The 24,866-nt window shown below is 40.1% G+C and overlaps 1 protein-coding gene across 1 annotated transcript in view; it reads left to right on the forward strand.

Moving 5' to 3' along the window:
* The first annotated feature begins 1,252 nt into the window (after positions 1-1,252).
* The window catches only part of ttll11 (tubulin tyrosine ligase-like family, member 11), a 48,458-nt gene continuing 24,844 nt past the window's right edge, over positions 1,253-24,866 (forward strand). The window contains exons 1-6 of the mRNA XM_036529898.1: positions 1,253-2,304; positions 8,953-9,052; positions 11,178-11,311; positions 18,703-19,278; positions 20,278-20,373; positions 21,218-21,336. Of these exons, the coding sequence (XP_036385791.1) occupies positions 1,753-2,304; positions 8,953-9,052; positions 11,178-11,311; positions 18,703-19,278; positions 20,278-20,373; positions 21,218-21,336 (1,577 nt within the window). The 5' untranslated portion in view covers positions 1,253-1,752. The remainder of the gene's footprint in view (positions 2,305-8,952; positions 9,053-11,177; positions 11,312-18,702; positions 19,279-20,277; positions 20,374-21,217; positions 21,337-24,866) is intronic.

Raw genomic sequence — 24,866 nt, forward strand, 5'->3', positions numbered from 1 at the left:
TGGATTAGATCGTCTGTGTTGATCAATGGTGTAGTTATCAAAGACAGTCGTTCGTGATGAGCAGGATTTAAGTATGGACATTATTCTGAAAGTTGCACTGGTAAAGTAGGGTGCTGTTTAGCCTGCTGTGAAGAGACTATACAAGTTTTAGCTTGTACAACAAATACAAAATACAACAAATACTTCCCAGCAGGTCAGCAGTCATGACATGTTTATTCAAGCCTTTACATTTGAATTGAATACATTTCTTTCTAAGGGTGTGCATTCATTTATAATTTGTTTATATGGTTCTTATTGCTAGTGTTGTGTGTGTTAAGTCAGAAGATTCTGCCAAAATAGGACAATGTCCTGACTAATTTTACTGCATGGATGCATGGCACGTGGAGACATGCACTGACATTTGACACTGGTGTGTAGTATTAACACTAATCTGTGGACCTTTGTCTTTGAAAAAAAAATCTTTACACCATTGAGGTTAAAAGTCAACATAAAAATAACTGTTTCTACTGTATAATTAAAACATCCACGTGTAAGTGGATACAGATGCAAAATTTAAGTACACATTTTGACCTCAAAGTAGAAGGGCAATGTAGATGTTACTCATTTTAGAATCTGAAATATTTAAAAAATTCGAAATGTGTCAAGCTTTATATCATGACATTTGAAGTTATTTATCTGCGGTCATCTTTCCTTAAGCGATTTCGGATATGAAGTGGGTCCAACACAGTATTATCTGTGTCTTGTGCCTCACCGGCTTCCGTTGGTTGCGTTGTCAACCGGACCATAACACAAGCACGGCATTTTCAATACGCCTGTCTAGGCGATCTTCCGGGCACCTCTACGGTTTGTGTACATTCGCATCAGTTGAGCGACAGTCTTCCAGAGCCGCCGGCAGTTCTTACCATTATACTGGTTGTACTTAGCTATGCACATTGAAAGGCAGCTAGTTAGCTAAATGGTCACTATTCCTATTAATTTAGTTGGGCAGGGTTTGCAAATAAACTTTAAATGAAGATTTTGCTAGTTTGTAAGCATCAGCAGTCAAGTAGTAGTTAGTTATACACAGTAATAGAGCCTAGCTAGGTCGGCGAGCTTGCTAGCTTAGCCACCTAACTAATGGATTTAGCTAGCTAGCCAGCGTTAGCTAATTGGGGATCTTGCACTGCAGATTTTAACGGTATGATCGGTTTTCCTCCTATGCAAAGTAGGTAGCTATGGCATTACGATTGTCTGTCCGATTAAAATGCACAAAGTTTAGTTTGTAGTTAACTACCAAATTCTTCGTTTTCTCTATTTTAGATAGCCAGCTAGCTGGTCATGTAGCTAACAAGGCTGCTAATTTGCGATTAAGTTTTAATCAAACATGAGTTGTCTTGACAGGCAGCTAACTAACGTCGGCTAACTGGCAAGATGTTATGCTGTATCTAGGGAACACTTGCTAGCTAGCTAGCTGTTTATTAACCATACAACTAGTTAGCTGTATTGCAATGTTTCAGTGCAAATCTGGTGTTGGGCTGTGTCCTTTATGAATATTTAATGAGGCCGAATTCGCTGGCTGATAGATATGTAGGTAGGTAATCATCTATTCTGCTAGACTGCAATGTGCCTTGTGAATACAGCTAACGAAATTGCTTTGAAGATAGTCTCGCTAGGGACTTTAAATACATAACCATTTGAAACCAGTTGTCGCATTGCACAGTGCAATTGGTGACCCTTGCAAACAACGTAAGTAGCGGTTTTTTTATTAGCAGAATGAGTGATCACTATGTCAAAGTTAAGGTTCAGTTGGAGCAGATGAAATCGGAACAGGAAGGAACTGAAAGGGAGGCAGCTGCAGAAGAGGAGGCACTGCTAACACCCTCGCCTGGATCTGTCTCTCCGGTTGCTGCTGCTAACATTACTGCTGGAGGGCGGAGAGATGCTGTCAGGTCCTCTGCTGCCGGCAGTAGACACAGGAGTAAAAGTAGGGGAAAAAATGGAGCTCTTGATAGGAATGCATGTAGCACGGGCATCACACAGGACACCAATCCAGTTCAAGGGCCGATCGAAACCACTGCGGGTAAAATGACCAATCGTAACAGTAGCGAGCAAATGCTTCAGATCAAAGGAACCGGCAAAGTGCTTCAAGGGAAAAATGAAACCAATGGTACAACGGTGTCCAACCACCGATCGAAAGACCAGCACACCAAAGACGATGGAAACAAACTTGTTAAGAGGAGGAAACCAGTGACCGTGGATACGTCCAAAGCAAAGACATCGCTTGAGGCTCTAAAAGTCAGCATTAAACAACTCAAGTGGAAAGAGGTATGCCAACACAGGTTTCAGTACACATTCCTACACGATTTATTTTATACAAGCTTTATTGCTTTAAACTTTCTTTGTCAGACGAGTGACGTCTGACTGTGTCTGACTATATAAACTAATATTATTTTGACAGTGGAGTAGTAATCCAGTAACTACTAACGCGACATATTTAAGTGTCCAAAGGGTAATGGATACTAACTGTTAAGATGTGATTGACAGACACTCATTATCCAGGCTAAATATTGAAAACATGGCTCAGTAACGTTCAGCCTTGACACTTGAAACTGTCGGATTAATGCTCGGATAAAATTACAGTCAGCTACGACTGCAAGTTAGTCTAAAATAAATGCTTGCCTCAATGATGAAGCAACTAATTGATATGGGTGCATACAGCGGGAGCCGTCGTCCATCTGTCCGTTGTGGGTTACAGAATACTCCACAATGAATCCTTGTCATCTCCAGTTATCTGTGTACTGTTAAATATACATGCGGCTATCTATCGTCACTGCTTGTCGTCCATTGTAATATAAACCTTTCAAGTGTCTGGCGGATCTGGTTTCTTTCGAAAGAAAGAATAAAATCTAGACGTAAGATATATTGTATTATATGACCTAACACATCGAAGACTGGCGTATGTCCCAAACGTATAAATTTCACTGAATTTGATTGCTTTCAGAAACATGTGCTATTCTGCTATTTAAAAGGTGTGTCCATCTGAGACATGCACAGAAAGAGCCGTCTGGTTTTACAAATTTTGTCCTAACATATCAACTCAGGGCTGTGTATTGTGTTGAACTTTAATAGAAGTATGTCCTGCACCCAGATTTATTTGTAAAGTATGTGAATTGTACTTTGAATTCACAATGAAAACTCCACAACCACACAGACAATAAGGTTCTTCAATCCTTACAAGAGAGTGATGGTAATGGTATGCATTTATAATAGATTTCTTCCCTGAGATTTATCTTCCTAAATGAATCAAAATGGCAATATCCTGATTTCATATTCTCGTGTATGTGAAGTCAATGTTGTTACTTTTGACCTTAACTTATTGGGAGTGTTTATTCTCTCCTGCAGTGAATTGTAATGAATTGCAGCTTTTTGTGGGGTGAAGGCTGTAGAGAAATGACCCAAAAAACCTTTGGTTAAGCTTCTCAAAAAACCTCCAGCAAAATATTTTTACCATTTAATATATTTATTCCATAAAAGAACAGGTCCTGGCAGTAGGTGGGACAGATATCACGACTTCTGAGTGTCTCGTTATGGAAAAAATATCCTAAAAGCTTATAATAAACTATAAACTACTCACCATGAGCACAAAAATGAACAGTACACTGCCATATTATAGACAACTGCCCCGGAAAATTAGGAAGGGAGGTGTTTATCTATTTGTGTAGCAGGTATTGTGCTAAAATAAGTGAATTTTGCCAAAATAGCAGGATGAGTGTGGTGTAAAGGAAACATTTGTTGTATCATAACAGAAGCCACTGAAGACTTCAGTGATTTTTGTCCAGATCATGACAATTTTATAACATAGCATTTCATTACATTTCATAACTGGACATAAAACTATTGACAGTCAAAAGAGAAGCAAACCAATTAGCTCCCCCTTCAATTCCCACATGTAAGCATTTTATTCATTGAATCTAATAGCAGAGAGCAACAGTGTTTTTTGAAGGCAAGTCTGTTCTTTGTAATGCATGGAAAAATGACAAATGCAACCTTACAGTAGTTCTCTTTCCTCTCATGAATTAAGAACTAAAATGTGTCAAATAAGATCCTCTGTCTGTTTTTAATTTTTACGAATCATTAAGAGGTATAATAAAGTCATCACCAGTATTTAGCCATGCTTAATTAATCAATTTGCTACCCCTACAGCAAGTGCTGGAGTTTGTAAATGAGTTTGCTTTGATGCTAGCGCATTTTGCACACATGCAAAGCATCTGCCATCTGACTTTCAGCATATGGCACGTCCTTACAGTGGGAAGTAATTAGATCTAATCCGGGATAATCCAATAGGCCTATATGCCCGTTTGAAGGGATGGGGAGGGGAGAGATCTAACGTGTGAAGTGAAGAGGGCAATGAGTTTTCATTTCAGGATTTCCTGATTGAACCAGACAGTGGACCTGCTGTTAACATTTTAACATTCAAGTGTTGGTATAAAAATATATATGTATATATAATTTAAAAATGAATGCATATATATAAAATATACATTTTTTTGGTAACTGATTGTAGTACCTGGTTTGGACCCTCCTAAGACATGGTAAATTCTTTCTGATGGCAGGATTGCATTATCTCCCATACACAAAAATATATGTTTAGAATATATTTTGGAGAATTTTTTATCTTAGTCAATATAATGAATTACAAAATATGTAAATTATTGCCATTTTGGTATATTGAAATATATTTGTGCTTTGTGTTAATATGTTTTAAATGTGTTTGCAATATACTTTGGGCTGAACAATATGTTTCTGAATATGTTACAGTGTATTTAATTTTTGTATGGGGTGGGTGTGAGACCCTGCTAATTTGTGTTAAAGAAAGGAAATAAAGTGTAGAGTAAAGCATGTAAAGACACATCTGACACGCCTACTACAACTGCACCTTATAGACAGCTCTCAGATAAATTTGAGATTTGAGTGAAATTATGTTTTGATATTTGATGAATTTAGTTAAGGACTCTACCATGGCATTGTAACCTACTCGGTACCATCAGCTGCACACGATGACGCTCATTATGGTACATGGTTGCCATTTAGCAGATGCTCTTATCCAGAGCGACTTACTTACTTAGGTATCCATTGTTATATCCATGTTATCCATTTGTACAGTTGGAGATGTAATGAGTCAGTTGTGTCAGTGGGCAAAGTATCTTTCCCAAGGTACTGCTTACAACAGCAGTGCTCCAGTGGAGAATCGAACCAGCAACCTTTTGGTTGCATGCTCTGTTCCTTACCACGATGCCAGACTGCTGCTCCTCCCTTAAATGTAGTTAACACGAGTTGTACTATTAATTTCATTTTATTTTATAAAGGATTTGATATATATACTTTACTCAATCAGGGAGCCATTTTGGGTAAAACAAAACTATATTCATTCATTCATTTGTTAGTAGTTTTTTATTTAAAATGTTTCTAATTAACTCTTTGTTTTTTCTCTGGATTTTTGTTGGTTGGAAGATCACATTACAGATGGAAAAAGTCTGACATGTACATTGTTGTTATTTCTGTCTTTACATTTCAAGAATCTGCAATTTCATAAGGGTGTGTAGACTTTTTATATCCACTGTAATCTGGGTTAAAATACTAAACCATATTAGCAGCCGCAACCTATACCTGCTCCAAGCAGGAATAATTTAAGGTGGCTTGGATACAGGAGTAAGTGTGAATGTGTGCGTGAATGCAGATTTTCACAGGTGTGAAAACCTGCATTCGATTCAGTATAAATGCATGTGTGTTTGATGCCTTTGATTGGGTATCTAGTTTGACTGTGCAGCCTTGTTCCCTCTATAAGTAGCACCGCCCTTGTCATTAATGCCTCCAGATAACTAGCTAGGCATTAGTTACTGGCCTGACCAATTTTGCAAATCGGAGCAGAAGGAGGGATGGACCCATAGACTTGCAGGGATGTGTGATTCCACCTGGTCTAGTGTCCTACATGCTAGCTGTTCTTTGCAATAGTATCACATTGACGATGTTCAGCAATGAAGGACCTGCAACATCATTTGAACCCCTTCTCCTCCCACATCTCTAAATCTCTACTGAATCCAATTAGGGAGCTATGGTAAATTAATAAGGTTAATACTTGAGCTTTTGAAACCTGAAACGATTCTTTTTTTCCTTTTAAACTCATTATTCAGTATTCAGTGAGTATAACAGGTTAGATAGACACTAAAGAGAAAACATGCTATGATCCTATAAATTCCCTCATCTCCACCCAGTTTTAGGTTCACTGTGAACTCTTCCTTTTTGCAAGCCATACCAAAATCAAAATATTACAAAAGAACACATGTATCCTACTTCTGTCCTTCTAGCTAGAACATCCTGGTCTACATGACCTCCATACTAATTTATGGAAACATGCATATGAAAACAAGTCTCTGGTAACTGTCATAATGTAATGCATTCACAGATTGACCATAGTGTGTCAGTGCTGTTATTGTTTATTTTATGAGACTAACAACATCAAATTAATTTGTTTCCATCAGTTAAATTTTCTTGTGGCACAATCAAAGTGAAGCTAAATCTTTTTTTCAATGCTTAAATGAGAGTTTATTCTTTTAGAGCTTGAATGACTCTGAATTTCATTTCATGCCACATTTCAGTGTACATTTTTGTGGAAAGTTTCACAGTTAACTGACTAAACAGTGAACATATTCTTTTAATTAAGAGTATGAGCCTTTACATAGTGTTCATTTCATGGTGGAAATACTACAGTTGACGAGATTAAAAGTTAGTTTAAGTTTGATAAACACTGATTTACATATTCAATTTTTTTACCATATTTTATTTACTGTAGTAGTTCTAAACAAAAATGTATTCATATATTGTTTGTTTACTGTTGAACATGTTTTATTTTTTTTTCTAGCACAGTATGAAAAGGTAATGGTTTCTGCAGACAATAATGAAATGACAATCAAGGTTTGAAACTGCAGGGTTCATTACAATCAGTCTTTAATGTGGCTTGATAGATGTAAATTACCTTTTACGATCACTGTCATGAATCATAGTGCATATTTAACTTATTAAGCTAATGTAATGATGTTCCTCAGAGATTGTAGTGGTTGTCCAATAAACATTTGTCTCCATCAAGATTTTCAAATACCTTGGATGTGAATATAAATCTAATTTACTGGTAATTTTACTTTAAAATTCAAGTCTTTAAAAACACCCAAATGGAATAAAGGTGAGTGACTAACACAAAGGACCAAGCCTGGGTTATAGATACTCAGTGACAACAAAGTCAACTTGAACCATCAATAGACTGCTAGAAACTTACTCAAGTCAAAGTACTTGTTTGGAAAACATTTACATATTTTTTTTCTGAACAGTCTACATGTAAAAAGAGTTTTCGTAGTCATCCAGGACTTAAGTTATGCAAAGAACCTAGCAGCAGGGACAGTAGTGCAACACAATATTTCTTGGAGATAGGTGTCTCTCTGTAGAACAAGGTGCAAATGATCTGTTATTCTAACATTTGAAAACATTTTAATGTTACTTTGGACTAAACTGAGTGCATTCCAACAAGAATAGAACAGGCACTGTTGATGTATATCGCTTGTTAATGCATTTTATGCTTGCTCGAATAAGTTGCAGAAAGCAACATGGTCAACATGCTCTGCGTAGTTGGTGTAATTACATGGCCATCTCACAAAACACTGTAAAATCAGTAAATAGAAATTCATTTTTTCTGGCCCATGCTTTGAGTAAATTAGAGCTTAACACAGGTGACAAATGTTTTGAAACCACATAGTGATGTATTGAGGAACTTGAATGAGAAAGGGCAGTGAGAACTAGGCAGTGTCATGGCTGCTTAATTCTAACTTATTGCATTTGAGCCCAGCAGGTAACACTGACCTGACAACCTGTTGGTAGTTGATGTTATGGACAAGTAGCCAAACAATTTGTTTAATTTGTACTTGCCACTTGCCTTTGGAGTTGTAGCTGGCAACCCTAATTAGCTAGTTGGTTAAAATTAAATGAGAACCTTATGTCTTCATGTTTAGTTGTTAAGGCTGAGCTTGTGAGCAGTTAGTTTGATTAATCCCACATGGTGTCATTTCCTTTATTTGAGTGAACAGAGACTCATATTTCATACATGATACAGTAGGTTCAAGAAGATAATTGAAATGCTTTAATATATAACTTTTGTCAGAAAAGCTTTTTTTCCATTATCTCCATTGTAATCTACTGAAAAGAAATGAGTCAAAATAGAAATATGTTCTCCAACACTTCACGGCTCACTGTATCTGTACATTGGGAATGGGTAGACTAATTGTTTGAATGTCCTTCCTCTATGCCTGTGAGTGGATGTGTGGGTGAATCTTCAGACTGGGCTATTTCAGGCCCTCATCCCCAAGATGCTGCCAGTATTAATTTGACCCACTTTACTGAGGGAAATATGAAAGAGTACATTGCAGCAATGGCAGCATACTACTGGATAGCATACTAGCACAATCCTTTTGTAAAGTAACCTGGACTTAAGACTTAAAAGGATATGGTGTGATCATTGCCCTTCTTGTGGTACTCTTCCAATGTTTCTCTGGGGCGGGGCTCTGACGTGGAAGGGTTAGGCAGCAGTTTCCCTGGCTGGGAGACCCAGCAGGAAGCTCTAATCTGATCAGAGACAAATGTCCTAGCAGGACTTCTCTCCTCCGCTCATGGCAGTGCTCTGCCTCTGATCACCTCACTGTTTCACACAACTGCAATGGCAATGGTGCTTCAGACTGACATAGGCTGAGCTCGGCTGCTGGGGTACATTTATTTATTTAGCAGACACTTTTATTCAAAGCGACGTACAAAAGTGCATACAGTAAGTATAGCAACAGTACGGGGACAGGATGTGTGGGTATTCAGACGTAAAAAGGAGCAAAAAAATTTGTATGAAGTGGTGTTAACAGCTCCCCCTTTTCTCCTGTGCAGTTTCCCCTAGGTCGACGTGTGGCCTGTGATATATACTGGCATGGGGTGTCTTTTCATGACAATGAGAACATCGTATCCGGCCAGGTGAACAAGTTCCCAGGTATGGTCAGGTCTTTTGATGGTCTGGAAGGTCACTTGAAAGACTGATATAACTAACTTGAGCAAATATGGCATCATATTACAGTCTGCATGTCACTGGAGTGTTTCCTCCTGTTGCTTGCCATTTTAAACAATGCACCCTAGCAGAAAATGTTAATGTTGTATCAAATGTCACTGCAAGACATGCACAGAGTCCTTGTATCTTAACAGAGCACACTGTAAGGTCTTGCATGAAATGCAGGTATGTAGTGGAACAGGATAAACTTTCAACCTTCAGCCTTTCAACATTCACACGTTGTGTGTTTCGAGAGAGTGACAGGCACAGTTGTGTTCAAAAGCATGCTTAATGATGCAGACACACTACTGTCATTTACTTATAGATAGCATTTAGATTCATTGTGACAGAAGTGGAATTTCATCAAGCATTTTTTTCCAAATGGACAGCAAGACAATAATGTTATTGAATCACAACTGACAGGTAACGCAATTTGATTTTCTTCTCAAAAATGAATGTGGTTGTGGTTTGATGCCATTGAAGACTGAAGGAATTGAAACTGAATACAAGGAATGGGGTTCTGCATTTTTAATGAATATGTTTGATGCCCTTACATACCATATGCTTTTGATTTGTGATTCCTTGTTTTAAAGTTAAGTCAGTTCATTGTAAAAATAGTCATAAAGGTAATAAAAGTCAAAAAATAATAACAGTCATAAAATTGCATGATTGTGAATTTCTAGGATGTATAGATCAGGTTAGCTGTTCACGTCAGTTTCCATGTTATTGTGCTACTGCACCAAGGCCCTGAGGATTTTTTTATTTGTTTGCAAATGGTGTCTGAGGTCGCAGCTTTACAGTAGATGAAAAGGTAGGTGTATGAGCAATTGATGAAGTGCATTTCATGAGAATATTTGATCCTGGTACATATTGGTATAATTAATCATGTAATCAAATGAAGAAAAGTAATTGAATGATATTGAAATAAATAATAAGCTAAGATAAACTAAGCTTAAAATCAATCTGTCTGCAAGATTCCCAAAATATTTAAGTGTTTTCCAGCAGAATTTCCTCTTGAAATTACAACCTTAGTTTTTTTTTTTACCTTTATTACCAGGTTTATTGGTACCATTTTGTGTTTGTTTGCTTTCAAATGGCTTCATGCTGTATTTTAGCAATTGCATTTGTAGATTGTTGCATTGGGCTCAGGCACACAGCACACTTCACCCATACTGTAATGCTGCAGTGCTGACCGGAGTCACTGGACTATCCATGTCACTCAGCGCTGGTGCATTAAAACCGAGCAGAATGAAACCGAGCCCAAGGTAAGGTGCGGTTCCTTGACAGGACATCGTACAGATATCCTGGATTTGAGACAAGGGCCACAGTCAGCAGAAGCGGTACTTGGGGCCTGAGCACGCTCAGTAAGTCAGCAGAGATAGCATGCCTGATTACTGTCTCATTCCAGAGAATGTGCTGCAGTGTCAGGGGAACAGGCAGAAGCAGGGCCATGCCTTGGAAAGGAAAGCAGGGTAGAAACTCACCCCAGTCACTCCAGAACCTCAGAGCCTTATTTAGGTGCTGTCATTCTTCTTGTTGTACACTAGGGACTTACCTATGAGCTGACATTGTTTTCTAGGCCAGCATCAAGGTTCTGTTTGGTGAGCTCGTCCATTATTTACGTCTTCACATTAGGTGGCAGCAGAGGAAAAAATCATAGGTGTAAGTATTGTCGTAACTGTGCCATTTGAATGGAATAAAGCAGTTTGTCATGTCTGGATGATAAGCACAGTTTGTAGCCATCCATCCAGTGTACACTACATTGAGATCATAGTGTCTTCCCAGATGTTCTTTTCCCCTAGAAAAGCAACTTTGAACATTAAACACTCATTACTCATTATCCTTCATGTTGTGGTGCTATGTCCACCTGACTTTCTAATAACTAATTTCAGTGCAACTTATTGTATTTCCTATCCTCTTAGACCAGCACAGGTTTTTTTTTCTAAAATGATTTTGTGTCCTTCTCATACCATTTTTAAGGACAGGCATAAACTGCAAAGCTACAAGCTATCAACTGTGTGGACATGATGACCACCCCCTCTCACCTACCTTCTTCACTCTCTGTTTACAGGGATGATCGAGATGTTGCGGAAGATCAACCTAAGCCGAGCTGTGCGGACCATGCAGGAGCTCTTCCCAGATGAGTACAACTTCTACCCCCGCTCCTGGATCCTTCCTGAGGAGTTCCAGCTCTTTTCCACACAGGTACACAGGGGTTTGCAGCGAGGGAGCCATCACTTAGCAAGTAAATTCCATTTTGGCTCACAGGTTGTAACGGGATAGTGAGGCTTTATGAACACCAAAATGGATGAAGGGATCGTATGTTCACAGTGATTTACTGGATTTAACCAGTCACTGTGTTTTTCCTGTAGAGGGCAAAGTTTTGATTGGTTCATACAAGTGAGCGATAGATGTAAATATTCTGGTACTTCCACCCCTTATGGGTGTTAATGAAGCCTCACTGCAAGTACTAGTCACAGTTGCAGTGTTTTATGAAAAGCAAAATGCATCTGTCTTGCTCTCAGTAGTTAGGACCAAGTCCACACTATAATTTGAAAATATTAAATTAAATCAGATTAGGATGTTGAACAATGGTATTGCAGTGTATTTAGCATGGGGTTTGCTATTATCATCACTGGTGTCGTCATTGGTGAACTGGGCAAGGTAGGGATGAGCCCCATTTCAATGAGCAGATATGTACCATTAGCATGCACGTGTGCTAATGCTCTTAGAATCATAGGTGGCAGAGATAAACAGTCAAAGCAACAGCATGTACTGAATGCAACCTTTTTTCCTCACTCTGAAGATATGGTCTACTTTTTATTGATGGAAATGAAAGTTTACAAAAAAGCGCTGCAGTATAACTTAAGGGGAAGGGGGAATATAACTAAGTTCCATGAAAAATAAATTTGAATGGATAGAAATGGAGACAGACCACTGTGTATTCAGGGCCAATTATTATTGTCAGGAGGTGGAATATTTGCAGACAAATATTTAAAGGAAAAGAAGAAGAGGAAATGTTAAGTTTGTATTGAACTTTTGTCTGCATTTGAAAGGACTTTGTAAGAGCCAAACTCATTGAAATTTGTATATTTCATGTAATGATTGTTTGAATGGTGTCAATTGCTTTGTGTTTAATATGATTTAGGACATTTTGTGCAGGTACAACTGTTGAGAAGACTTGAGTAGAGTTGTGAATATCATTGCTAGCTAGCACGGATTACACAGAATAATGATACGAGTCAGAAGTAATTTCATCAGTCTGCAAGAACAATGGCTTTAGCTAATTTTGGGCATTGCCATGACAGACGTCTTATCACGATTATAATACTAAAAGTGTAATTGTGGTAATTGTTTATTCTTTATTCCAATTCTGAACATTGGTGTTGATGGAATATGAGGAGAAAGCAAGTGACAATGTGACCATGGAAGTGTCATTTTGTGTGTGTGTGCGTGCATGCGTGCGTGCGTGTGCATGCGTGCATGTGTATGTGCACCTTCCTGTTTGGAACTATCATTAGCTATTGTTTAAAATTTGAAAGGGGCTGGAAGTTGCATGAACAATTCAAAGAAAACCTGTTTTTAGAATGAAGTGGGGACACCAGAGAGGTCAGTAGGAACCATTGAGAGAATGCAGAGAGAGAGGTGAAAGAAAATGAAACAAACTCAAAATACAGCTCTCCATTATGAAGAGGCTATTGATTAGAGAGAGTACTTGTCCAATACATGTGGTAATTCCACATCATTCAGCAGGTCAGCAATACCAGAGATTCCCAGATCAGCAAGAGCAGAAAGAACAATTCACAGTCTTCAAAGCAGAGAGATTGTCAGCTTAAAGCTTAAAGATTGTCACAGTACTAAAAGACAAACTACGCAAGCAGTCTACCTGGTTTTCCATGAGAAAGAGACACAAGTATTTGGAACAGGATGCTATGAAAATTGAATACATTTGCAAATTGGGAGTGGTGCAGCTTTCTCATAGTGCCACAGCTTTGCAGTGATGTTTAAAGAAGATTTTTGAGAAGAATATGCATATTGGGGTGGTGCTGCCTGAGGAAGACCTTTCATGGTTGACATGCAGTGTTTTTTTTTTTGTTTTTTTTTCCCTGAAAACACAGGTGGAAGCCACATTTGGTCTGCTGTGCATTGTACCGTTTAATAAAAATTCACTGTTTTCAAGGAAATTGGCTCCAGGGAACGAGTGGAGGAGTATGGGCAGAAGTATATGGCACACAATGAGCAGGAATAACACATTTCTTTCACAAAGGACTGAGCGCACACACTGTACCTGTCAAGTGATATGAAATGCAGATCAGTATTCAACAGCTCAATCAAACAGAACAAATTAAAAGCTTATTTAGAACAAAACCCAGAATACACAATGTTGTGAAACACTGCCACATAGGCTGTTAGATTTAAAATTCAGAAATACAGAATTCCCCCAGAGGATGCGAGGAAGAGATGGGATTACGATAATACAATGGCATAAAAATTGTGTTTATCCATATAAATATACAGTATTCAGAAATTATATACATATTTTACTCCATCTTAATGCTGGAAGACATAAGTTGTGTATGTTGGTTGAATGAAGTCCAACAAAATATTGGTATTCAGGTACCCAAATTAGTTACGGATTGAAGTTACACAATAAATAATCATAGAACAAAACCATAAGCGTGATGAAGTAGATACATATGCAGGTATAAAATATGAAGCACACACCACCCGGTGTATGCTTATTTGCATACATTGAGATTGGTGAGGGAAAAGGTCAGCCATGTGTTTGATCAGGACCTGGTCATGTGGTGGAACCCATGTATGGGGATAATGAACGTGTCCTTTTAACACGGTCTTAGCCGTTCAGGGGTCGGGACCCGCTAATTGCAAATGACACAGCGAATTATGTGCTGATGCTGACCGTGCGAGCAGGAACTCCAGCCTACCTTTCAGTCACTCTAGAGCAGTGTTTCTCAACCCTCTCCTGGAGTATCCCCTGCCCTGCATGTGTTATATCGCTCCCTGCTCCAACACAGCTGATTCAAATGATCAACTCGTTATGAACCCCTGAAGCTGCTTAATAACAAACTGATCATTTGAATCAGCTGTGTTGGAGCAGGGAGAGATCTAAAACATGCAGGGCAGGGGATACTCCAGGAGAGGTTTGAGAAACACTGCTCTAGAGTGATGCAAGGGTTAAGGGATAATCCGCACGCTGGTCTGATTAAGCTTAATGCAGTCTTTAAATGAGCAAATTACGGTAACAGATCATGGCATGGTTGCTCCTGAATTTAATACCATAAAGAAAACACTGTCTTTTGAATAGGGCTGTCAACGTTAACGCGTTAACGCTCGTTCGCGATTAATCTGGAAACTTAATTAATCATATTATCAAGTTTGACCGCAACTTCCTCCCGTAATTTCAGCGCGGATATTTACCTGGCTGAATTACAGAAAGGCGTGGCAAACGCAGATGTGCTGAATGGCAAATTTCGTTTTAAACGTTGCGTTAAAACGCGTTAAAGTTTGCAGATTAATCGCGAACGAGCGTTAACGTGTTAATGTTGACAGTCCTACTTTTGAACCATGTCAACAAAATGTTTTTGTTTGCCTGCAGGACATTTGATACAGACTCCACCAAAGCTGTAGCTCATCTATTTTGGATTCGAACAAAAATAAATGTACACTGATTTCCGAGGTCAGATTGACTCCAAAGAGTGGTGCTGATTCATGCTTTCACATTTCTACCCTTTGAGCTTCAACTAGACAAATATCAAGCCAACATGGAAAAATAAACTGCCAATTACTGAAGAAATGTTGAGTCCACTATTGATGGCACCTAGTTGGTAGTTGGTATTGGTAATGGTACCTTCACAAAGTCCCTGCTTTTTGGTGTTGGACTATAGAAATGTAAAGTATATTGTTTTACCCTTGTCTTAGCCCTCCCTACCTTGCATGAATGGTTAACAGTCCATATTGCTTTTACCTCCATGCCCCTCATCCCGTAAGAGCACAATTTAACCTGGCTGTACAGAAGAAAAATAATAACTTAGCAATTAATGTTTGATTTAGTAACAATTCATATAAGTGTCATGAATATTGATATGAGGCTTCAGGCTTGTCATTACAAAGGTGCATACAAAGCAGGTCAATATAGCACCATGTATTAATACACCCAATCAAGCTGCTAAAGGTAGTATTGTGGTGAGGTGTGATGGAGATGAGTGAAACTGAGAATGCTAAGAACAGTTTCCAGGCTGTGTTGAGGAAGTATAAAGACAGAAGGTGGCACTGCATCTCTAGGAAGGTGATTTGAAACTGCATTTAACACTGAGTCACAGACAAGAACGTGGATGGGGGTTTTTATGTGTCGCACAATGTACAGAGAAGGTATAATGAATGTCAAGCGAGAAGGGGAGCAGTCTCACATCACTGTTCCCAAGTGCCTTAGGTGTGTACTTCCAATGATAAATTGCAAATTGAATCCTTAGCAATGTGTTAGAGACAATGAACAATAGACTATTATTTGTTTAAAAAATCCTCTAGAGGGCAGTAAAGAGGTACAGATGTATTTTTGTTGTCCATAAATTGGAATTAAATCTGGACTCCTGGAGAATTTCAGTGCAAGAAAAAAGATCATGTTCAAAGCCCAAAATGCAGTGTGTGGTCTTAATTATATTGATACTATTGAGCAATGTCAAACTGTATTAAATCGAAGCCCTGTATTAAATTCTTCATGTTGCTCTAGGATGGATGGTGTATGTAGAATGATGCCATGATAATTGAGCTGTAGGATATATGGTGTTCATGAAAAATTCATGTGTAAAGCAGAATTAGATTGCCAATATGTTGTAATTTTTTTCAGGAATTTAGAATTGTATTTCAGAGCTTGAAATGAAGCATTTTACAATGTAATCTTATGGGCAAATGAGGGGTTGCAGTAATTTGTGATTAGGTGACATTGTTACACAGCTGTTTATATGTTTATTATTCACTTCATGCCTTATCTAGGGATCTTGTTTGGTTTTCATATTGCAGGGTACCCAGTTCCATTGGGGCAGTACCATGTATGTACTCTGGGCTAGAATGAAACAGCCTTTTCACACACGGATCAGATATGGAAGCTATATATCCAACCGACAGTGTTCAAGACTGGGCTTGAAGTATAGCACTTCCATGTACACTCTAGACTAAAGGCAGTGTAACAAGCGTGGTCAGGTTTTATGGCCTCATCTCGTCATCACTCTGTGTCGATTTTTTCTTGATAATCAAAATAGACAGGATTAGATACAAAGTTTCAGATTCCTCAGTGTGTTGTTGCTTGAGAGGGGCATAGGTTGGAGATGTTAAACGCCCTCCTCCGTGGATGTGGCGGTGTCGGCTTAATGTGCCCTTTGGCGCTGTTGTCCTCGGTCGACGGCTTGCTGTGCGCCGGCCCGGCTGCTGCTCCATCCAACTGCACTCTAAATAAACAGAGGCCCGAGGATCTTAACAAGCACTGGCAGATGCTCCGCAGGGGTTGGGGAGGGGGGCTCTCCTATGGTAGCTGGGAGGCATGCGTCACGCCACTGGGCCATCGACCACTCGTGAATGTCACGGCTCGGGATCCGGGGGATGGCCCAATTGGTGTACTCGTCCCCCCAGCTCGAGAGGGTCGCCCTGCTGGGGGTTCCCTCCTGCACCCCTGCGCTCACCGGAGTGTTCCTTGACTGGGCAGTGCCTCGTGTTGAAGAGTAATGACTGAGTTACTGCCTCTGGGACAGCAAATTAGTCCACTGCAGTTCCTGTTTGTAATCTGCCTAATTGATCACAACAGCGGCGCAGCTCTTGTTTGTGAAGGTAGTTAGCAAAGTGGCAGTCTCTTCTGTGACCTACCGGCTCAGTGATTGGTGGGCCATGTTCTTCGTCGATATATTCATAAGGAGACTCCAGGAAGTAAATGAAAAGTATCTCAGCTTGTGGCTAGGTTCAGTGGGTTAGATGTAGAATGGCTGATTGCTTGCATTTATCCATGTCAGGCTATAGGAAGGACACAGGTGCACTCAGTTCACATGTTGACTTCTGACTTCTGCACATGCTCCCTTTCCAACTTTTTCTCTCTTGCTCGGTTTCTTTTTTAGTTTTGTCATTATATATATGTGTGTGTGTGTGTGTGTGTGTGTGTGTATACAGCCATGCATCGCTTAACGTCCACGATACGTTCTGTGAAGTAGGACGTTATGTGATTTGGACGTTGTGCGAACACCATACTATATACAGTGTATGGTATACTATGTACTGTACCATTATACGCCTGGCAGCACAATCGCTTTATTTCCATGAGACATGAGATACACATGTTGCATACGGGAAACGTCCCCTATGTCCCATTCTGCGATCAGAATTTTTAAAATATTTTATAACCTTATGAGACTACGGACGTTAAGCAGCGCATGACTGTGTGTGTGTGTGTGTGTGTGTGTATATATATATATATATATATATATAATATATATATCAGGGTTTCCGCTAGGTCCGCTGGTCTGGTGTCCAGAAAGAATTTATTTTACTGGACAAATTCGAAACGTACTGGTTTTGTTTCAATATTAACCTATGCTACAAACGCAAATATAATGTATACCAGTTTAATGAACAGTAACGATTAAGCAAAATGAACAATAACGATTGAGCAAAACCTCAACATTAGCCGCTAAAATGTTGGCTATTACGCAACATTTGTAACCTGTAACATCTGTAGCCTGTTTAAAAAAAGGCTAGGCCTACATGGCATCAAATGTAGCCTATAGGCTACCAGGTAACATTTTATTTTCTCCTTTTTTTCATTGCGGCAAAGTCCTCTGCTGCCGACTTGAAATCAAATGTGTCCAAGGTGTCTTTGCAGCTTGCAATGCGCATAAGCCACGTCACTCTCTCCTCCTCCAGACGACTTTGCAGCGCCATCTTAATTTGATTCTGCAGAGAGAAGCCCCTCTCTGCTGGCATGCTTGACACGGGCAGAACACGGGCAATTTTAGCCAGTGTAGCCCAGTCGGCATACAGCTCGCTGAACTCATAAATAAGCACGTTTTGCTGTCAAAACACAAATGTCCTGTTTAGGGATAGCCTTCGTTGTAGCTACGTTTTGTATGAGCATAATTACCGGACATTTTGACCGGTAAGTTTTTAATTTATTGTTTTTTTTTTTAAAATACATTTTACCAGGCAAAAACCAGTAATTACCAGATAACAGAAACCCCACACACATTACACTGGATTCATGTCAAAGTCTTCTTTAATGAAAGGAGGGTTTAGATTATTTTCATTGTTCTTTTCCTGGCAAACAATGAAACATAAGTGCTAATTCCTCTTTTAATGCCTTAAAGGGTTACCATTCTTGCCGTGATTAATAAGAGGCATGTTGAGTAAGAAATGAAACAAAGTAGCAAATCAGCCTGATTGTTAAGGAGCCCTCTCATCAGTTTAATGAAGCAATTAAGTCTAATTCTGAGACCCGCTACCTAATTCCTCAGCATTTAATAAAATGCTCACACGCTCTGGAACATTGTCGAGTGGAGTCCTCTGCAGACCTCTGACTCTCCACTCCTGTTGCTCTGCAGATCCGTCTGGCAAAAGACAGCGACTCCTCCCTGAAGCCCACATTCATCGTGAAGCCAGACGGGGGCTCCCAGGGAGACGGGATCTACCTGATCCGCGACCCCAGCGACCTGCGGGCGATGGCAGGGGCCCACAGCAAGCATGCTGTGGTGCAGGAGTACATCCAGAAGCCGCTGCTTATCGACAAGCTGAAGTTCGACATTCGCCTCTATGTGCTGATCCGCTCCCTGGAGCCGCTGGAGATCTACATTGCCAAGGAGGGCCTGTCACGTTTCTGCACTGAGCCGTACCAGGAGCCCAGCCAGAAGAACCTCAACCAGGTCTTTATGCACCTCACCAACTACTCGCTCAACGTACACAGCGGCAACTTCGTCCACTCCGACAGCACCAACACCGGCAGCAAGCGCACCTTCTCCAGCATCCTCTACCGCCTGGCGTCCAAGGGCGTTGACATCAAGAAGGTGTGGTCCGATATCATCTCCCTGGTTATCAAGACCGTCATTGCGCTGGTGCCGGAGCTCAAGGTGTACTACCAGGCTGACATTCCGCCGGGCAAGCCAGGCCCCACCTGCTTTCAGGTGAGTCGGGAGGGAACTGAAGCCCATCACAGCCAGGTATGAGGTAGACCCTTACCTAGGTGTGACGATATCATCTGCACCAAAAAATTCAGTGCATTGATATCCTGTATAGTACATAGATAGTATTATGAACAAAAGATGCTCATGTCACATTGATAAGATGTACCATTAATTAATCTGATGTGGACTGGAACAAGACTTTTCCTTTTTGTCTCAGATTTAAAAGCATGGATTTCTTGAAGGTTGGAAACATGTTAGAGATCAAGGAAGTTTGGCAGCGGCTCATTCCATTGAGCGTGGATCTTTTATGAATGATTGAATTAGACATTTGTCAGTGCTCTAGAGCCCCACCATGTCACATTCTTATGCAGTTATAGAAACTATGACATACTATAATAAAGATGGGCAAATACAGCTGAACCCATGTATCCTCAAATATTGCTCATATATTGGCCATTTAGTGTGAGCGGGTGGGCAGGTGGTGTCATGCAAGGTCACCTCTTCATGTGTCAGATGACATTTTTGTAATGACTTCTTCATGTTTGAACAAGTTTTGAGAATTTTGAAGTCAGCTCTGAATAAAGTGTATTGTCAGACAGATTTAATGTAAAAACAAGTTTTATCCAGCTGACTTCAAAATTGATGAGTTATTCAAACATGAAGAATTCTGTAGGAACTAAATATGGAAAAAGTAGAAACATTGGGGATGCAATATATATTTTTCTACCACTCTAGTTTGTCCTTTTTATCTCTTTAATAGTTTAGTAGAAAGCGTTCTCCTCCTTAGAGCCAACCAATATAAAATGTACACTTTCTGTTCTAGGGAGGGGGAGGCTATGAAAGTTTCATAGTTCTTTCATATGTATCTGCATATTCATTTATGAGCTCTCTGAACACTTCCTTAAAGGAACTTCCAAATGTCTTATATGTATGAAACCACATTCAATTATAATCAATGGAGATTTCCTGTAAATATTCATGTACTCTTCTGTCTCGCAGATTTTGGGGTTTGACATTCTGCTGATGAAGAACCTGAAACCAGTCTTACTGGAGGTCAACGCCAACCCCAGCATGAGGATTGAACATGAGCAAGAAGTGAGCCTGCTGTATTTGTCGTGGATAACATCGTGTGCACTTGACCGTTGGTGATTTGACATGCTGTCAGTTGCTCATGGCAACTTGTGTTGATTGGTACTCACAATTTCGGCACACCTTTCCCTAGGAAATCATACGTTGGGTGTGTCCACCAATTAGACACACTAACAGATAAATGGGTCATCAGTGGTGTTGGTTACTCTCTATATGTCACAACCAAGTGAAAGGCCTTCAGACTGGTTCCATTAAAACCCACTGCAACTTGTCAATTAAAAAAAACTGAAAACTGTTCTATTGAATGGACACCAAGTGACCAGAACAGTAAAACTATTCAGAACATATTTACTTAGAGCAAGTTGAATGCAAACAGAAATGTATATAAGCCAGCCACGTAGGAATCTACTACTGACACCAGTAACAGATTATATAGGAGGTTTATCCAGTTAGCTATAACAAGATCTTCATTCTTGACTTTTTCTTACAGCTAGGCTAAGTTAACTAAGTACTAGTTTAGAAATCTGTTGTCAAGTCCTTTGCAGTTCTTGTTCTGGCACTTACTTACAAAGTCATTTAAAAGTACTAATGTTGTACATGTGATAGATAAATTGAACTTTTCAGAAGAATGTTTATTAGGGGTCAAGCCTATGATATTATGTGTCAAACCTGTCTCCATCCCCAATTCAAACCACCAGTTCATGAGGACTGCCAATGCTAGTTTGATCTGGCAGTAACAGGTTTGACCTGTGAATGTGAAGTTGAAGTTTCCCCCTGAGGCTGACCTCAGAGTTTATTTATACTTGTGGCCCTGAAATTCCCTGCAGTGTGAACAGGGTGTGTGTTACAGGTCTCTCCAGGGGTGTTTGAGTATGTTCCCAGTCCTGTGGATGAGGAGGTGAAAGTGGGAGTCATCCGGGACACACTGCGACTCGTGGACCCTGGCCAGAGAAGGCCCTCCCACCCCATGTAAGTACATGCACACGCGCACACTGGCACACACACATGACCGTGCAACAGAGTGCTGATATCAGTGAGCAACACAACAACTAGATCCTTCATCAAGAAGAGCTACTTTTTGAAGTGGAGAACATCTGCAAGCAAAAAGCTAATTGTTGAAAAGAGTGCTTTGCAGTTCAGGCCCTGCTACAAGTCCCAAGCACTTGAGGCAACAATCAGTTAATGGAATATTGCTAATCTGAGCCTGGGGTCATCCTTAAAATTCCTCCTGAATATGCCTCTGAAAGCATAAACAGTGTTTCCCACAGGTCTGAAACTTGTGGTGGTAGCCGGCAGAAAGGGCTGGCATTATATGCCGGTACAAAAATGGTCTAGTACATGTGACATACAACAAATACGTGTGACCTTTAACACAATATTTTGATTTATTGAATATTACTATTAATTTCACATAATATATTTCACATATCCAACCCCCAACTCTCCCTTCCATCTACCCACATGGGAAGAGTAAGACAAAGTAAAAAAAAAAAAAAATTAAGAATAAAACACTCTTTAGTGTGTACAAAGATGGCACTGTTTGTCAGAGCACTTAATCTTAATTAATTTACAAAATTAACTGACACCTGTAATTATTGAGGCTTATGCATTTATTTATTGCCATTTCACGCTAAATGCTAACATTAGCTAAGTTACCTGTGGTGCTGTGCGTCTCTCTTCTTCACACCGTATTCTCTTAAAATATTTTTGAATACTCAAATCTGCTGAGCAAATGTGTGAAAAATTAGTAGTCTAACCTTAGCTAAAGTTAGTCTGTGTCTTTCTAACTGCCATAGCCTGAAGACAAAACAAATTATAATCTTTCTTATATTTAGCCAGGACAACTTTGCTGCATGTTGCGCAATGGTCAAGTTACGTGGGCTGAATTCACTCTTGAGTCTTGTAGCTACCAACACAGCATAGTTGCTGCTTTCTTTTGTACAATTTGAAGCTACTACCAAAGTCAGAGAACAATTACACAATAAGGAGCAAAGGCGTTGCTTGTAAAATATCCACGTGGCCGTGTCTTCTAACGTAATACCAGAGATCGTTTCTCTCTTTCTGTGTTTCTCTGCAGATCATGTGCAATTGTCAGTAGACCCTTCTCACGATAGCAGAATGAACAGGTACAGGAGGGGTAGAGCGAGGGGAGATTGTCGACTAGTTAATTGATCGCGGATGGCGTTGTTCTCTCGAACGGATAAAAAAATAGAAATAAAAAATGCTAAAATGGGTCGCCAAATATACTTTGGTGGCCGTTAATATACCTGGGCGGCTCGCCCAAGTAAAGTCTATGTGTGGGAAACACTGATAAACAACACTGGCAAGGGCACAATGCTGACAGCTTTGATTGACTCTTGGGAGCAGGAGAGTCACGGTGGGTTGTGTCTTCCAGTGAGTGTTCATGTGTGTATGTGCATGTGAGTGTGTGTGTGTGTGTGTGTGTGTGTGTGTGTGTGTGTGTGTGTGTGTGTGTGTGTGTGCGCACACGCTCATGAGCATGCTATGGTTTGGCCCTAGTGGCTGTGGTGGATGGTTTAATATCAGGCCTACATGCTCCATTGGGCCTGGTAATGACCCACAGGCTCTGGGACGGAACGTTTTATTCATCATCTGGTGGGAGCTCTCAGGGACACCCCTGTCACCTTGCCTGGACAGCGAGAGGCCCTGTCCGTCAGGCTGATGGCAGTCACGCAGCGGGGATGGTTCGCTCAGGCCCGTGGTGCTTAATGATGTATTGCCGATGCAGGCCGCGTAAGCCTGTTAAACAGAAAATTAAATTCCTGCAGCAACCTGATGGAATTTCACAGGTGGCTGTTTGCACCAATGAAGGAGCCAGGGCTGCGGTGCGGAGATCTTGGTCTCGTTACACGGGGGGGGGCAAGTGTTGCCTAGCACTCATGATTCACTCTGTGGGCCATGCATTAGCTGCCTGGCCTTTTCTGAGAGCCTGCAATCCGCCTCCTCCTTAAGCCGCCCCTCGGATCATATTCAGACACTATCACAGCTCACTAAGACACAGGCTCTGGTGACTATTTTAAAAATAAAGCCTACTTTCAAATTATCATATTTATAACTTGGGCCCTGTTTATATAACCCAATATTATCCCAGTTGAAGTTATTTTCTCCTGTCACTTGGTACATTTTCTGGATCCAATTTCAGATGCTTATTGGTGCTTTGAATTTGCATAAATGAGTCATGTTTTTGGTTTCTTTGTTTATCTCTGACACATGATGGCTATTCTCTGTTCTATCATCATGCCAAATATCTATTTCTGGATTGTGATTCTATTCCAGAAAGGGAGGTAAAAATAACTGTCCGGAGCTGCTGTTTCACTGCGATTGTGTTGTTGGGTTTTCAGATGGTCGTGTGAAAAACAATATTGCCAAATGCTGCAACAGGCATTCCTCTATCAGCATGTCTATCGGGCTGTGACTGAATGACCCTGTTAGAGAGCCCATTCATGCCTTTTAACAGCAGAAGAATTACACTCCTATAGAGCTTATTGCCAGTCCTCAATAGTATTATGCATAGAGAGGGACTCCAGCTACCACAGACATGTAGTCCCGACCTGTTTGACCAGTGGTAGCCACTATAAGCTGCAACATTCGCCACACATCAGAAAGTCTGGGATAATGCAGGCTTGAACTGAGGACATTGGGATTGTGAAGAATGGAATGATAGAGTATTTTTTTAAGAGGAAGTCAGGACCTCAGTTTAACAGCTCCTCCTGCAGCACTATGTCCATTTTGCAGCACTGCTCAAAGGTTTTAACTTGAGATGAAATAGTGTCTCTTACTACAGCACCGAGTGTAATGAGTCTTTTACATTGAGTTCAACCCCCAAATCTCAGCAGGACTTTAATGCTCTCGACAGCACTGCCTTCTGACAGTCGCTGTGTTTTTTTTCTGATGTAAAGACAACAAGATTTATTAGCTGCTATGAAAGCACGTAATTTACTTCCAAGACAAATTGAATGATAACATAAATAGAATGGTGTCATGTGAGTAAACATTTCCATTGAACATTTGTGAGGGCTTCTCATGGCATGCATGTAGAATAAATGAAAAGGATGGAGATATCTTGTCAGGTGATCTATTGTATGGTAGAATACATACAGTACTTTACATGTGGTATGCTTCAAAGAAGGCCTAGTATGGTGTGGTCTGGGCCATCTAATTCAGCAGCTGTGGCATAGAAGCTTTAGTTACGTTTGTACAATAGCATCATTAGTACATGCAACTGTAAATAAAGTGTCAGCTTAATGCTTCTGTTGTGATGATTGTTGATTTATGGTCAACCCACGCTCATTAGTAAGTACTTTTGCCCATCTTTGCTGTTGTATAAAATGTTGGGTCATTACAATGATCTCTGTGCAGTGCAGTTTACTTTTGTCTCCTAATCATTAGTGAACAGGTATACTGAGATCTGGGTTACTACCACATTGTAGACAAAAGACCACTTGCCCAATTCAGAATGGATTTACTGTACTAAATGA

Source organism: Megalops cyprinoides, chromosome 5 (assembly GCF_013368585.1).
Source record: "Megalops cyprinoides isolate fMegCyp1 chromosome 5, fMegCyp1.pri, whole genome shotgun sequence".
In the NCBI taxonomy this organism is placed as follows: domain Eukaryota; kingdom Metazoa; phylum Chordata; class Actinopteri; order Elopiformes; family Megalopidae; genus Megalops; species Megalops cyprinoides.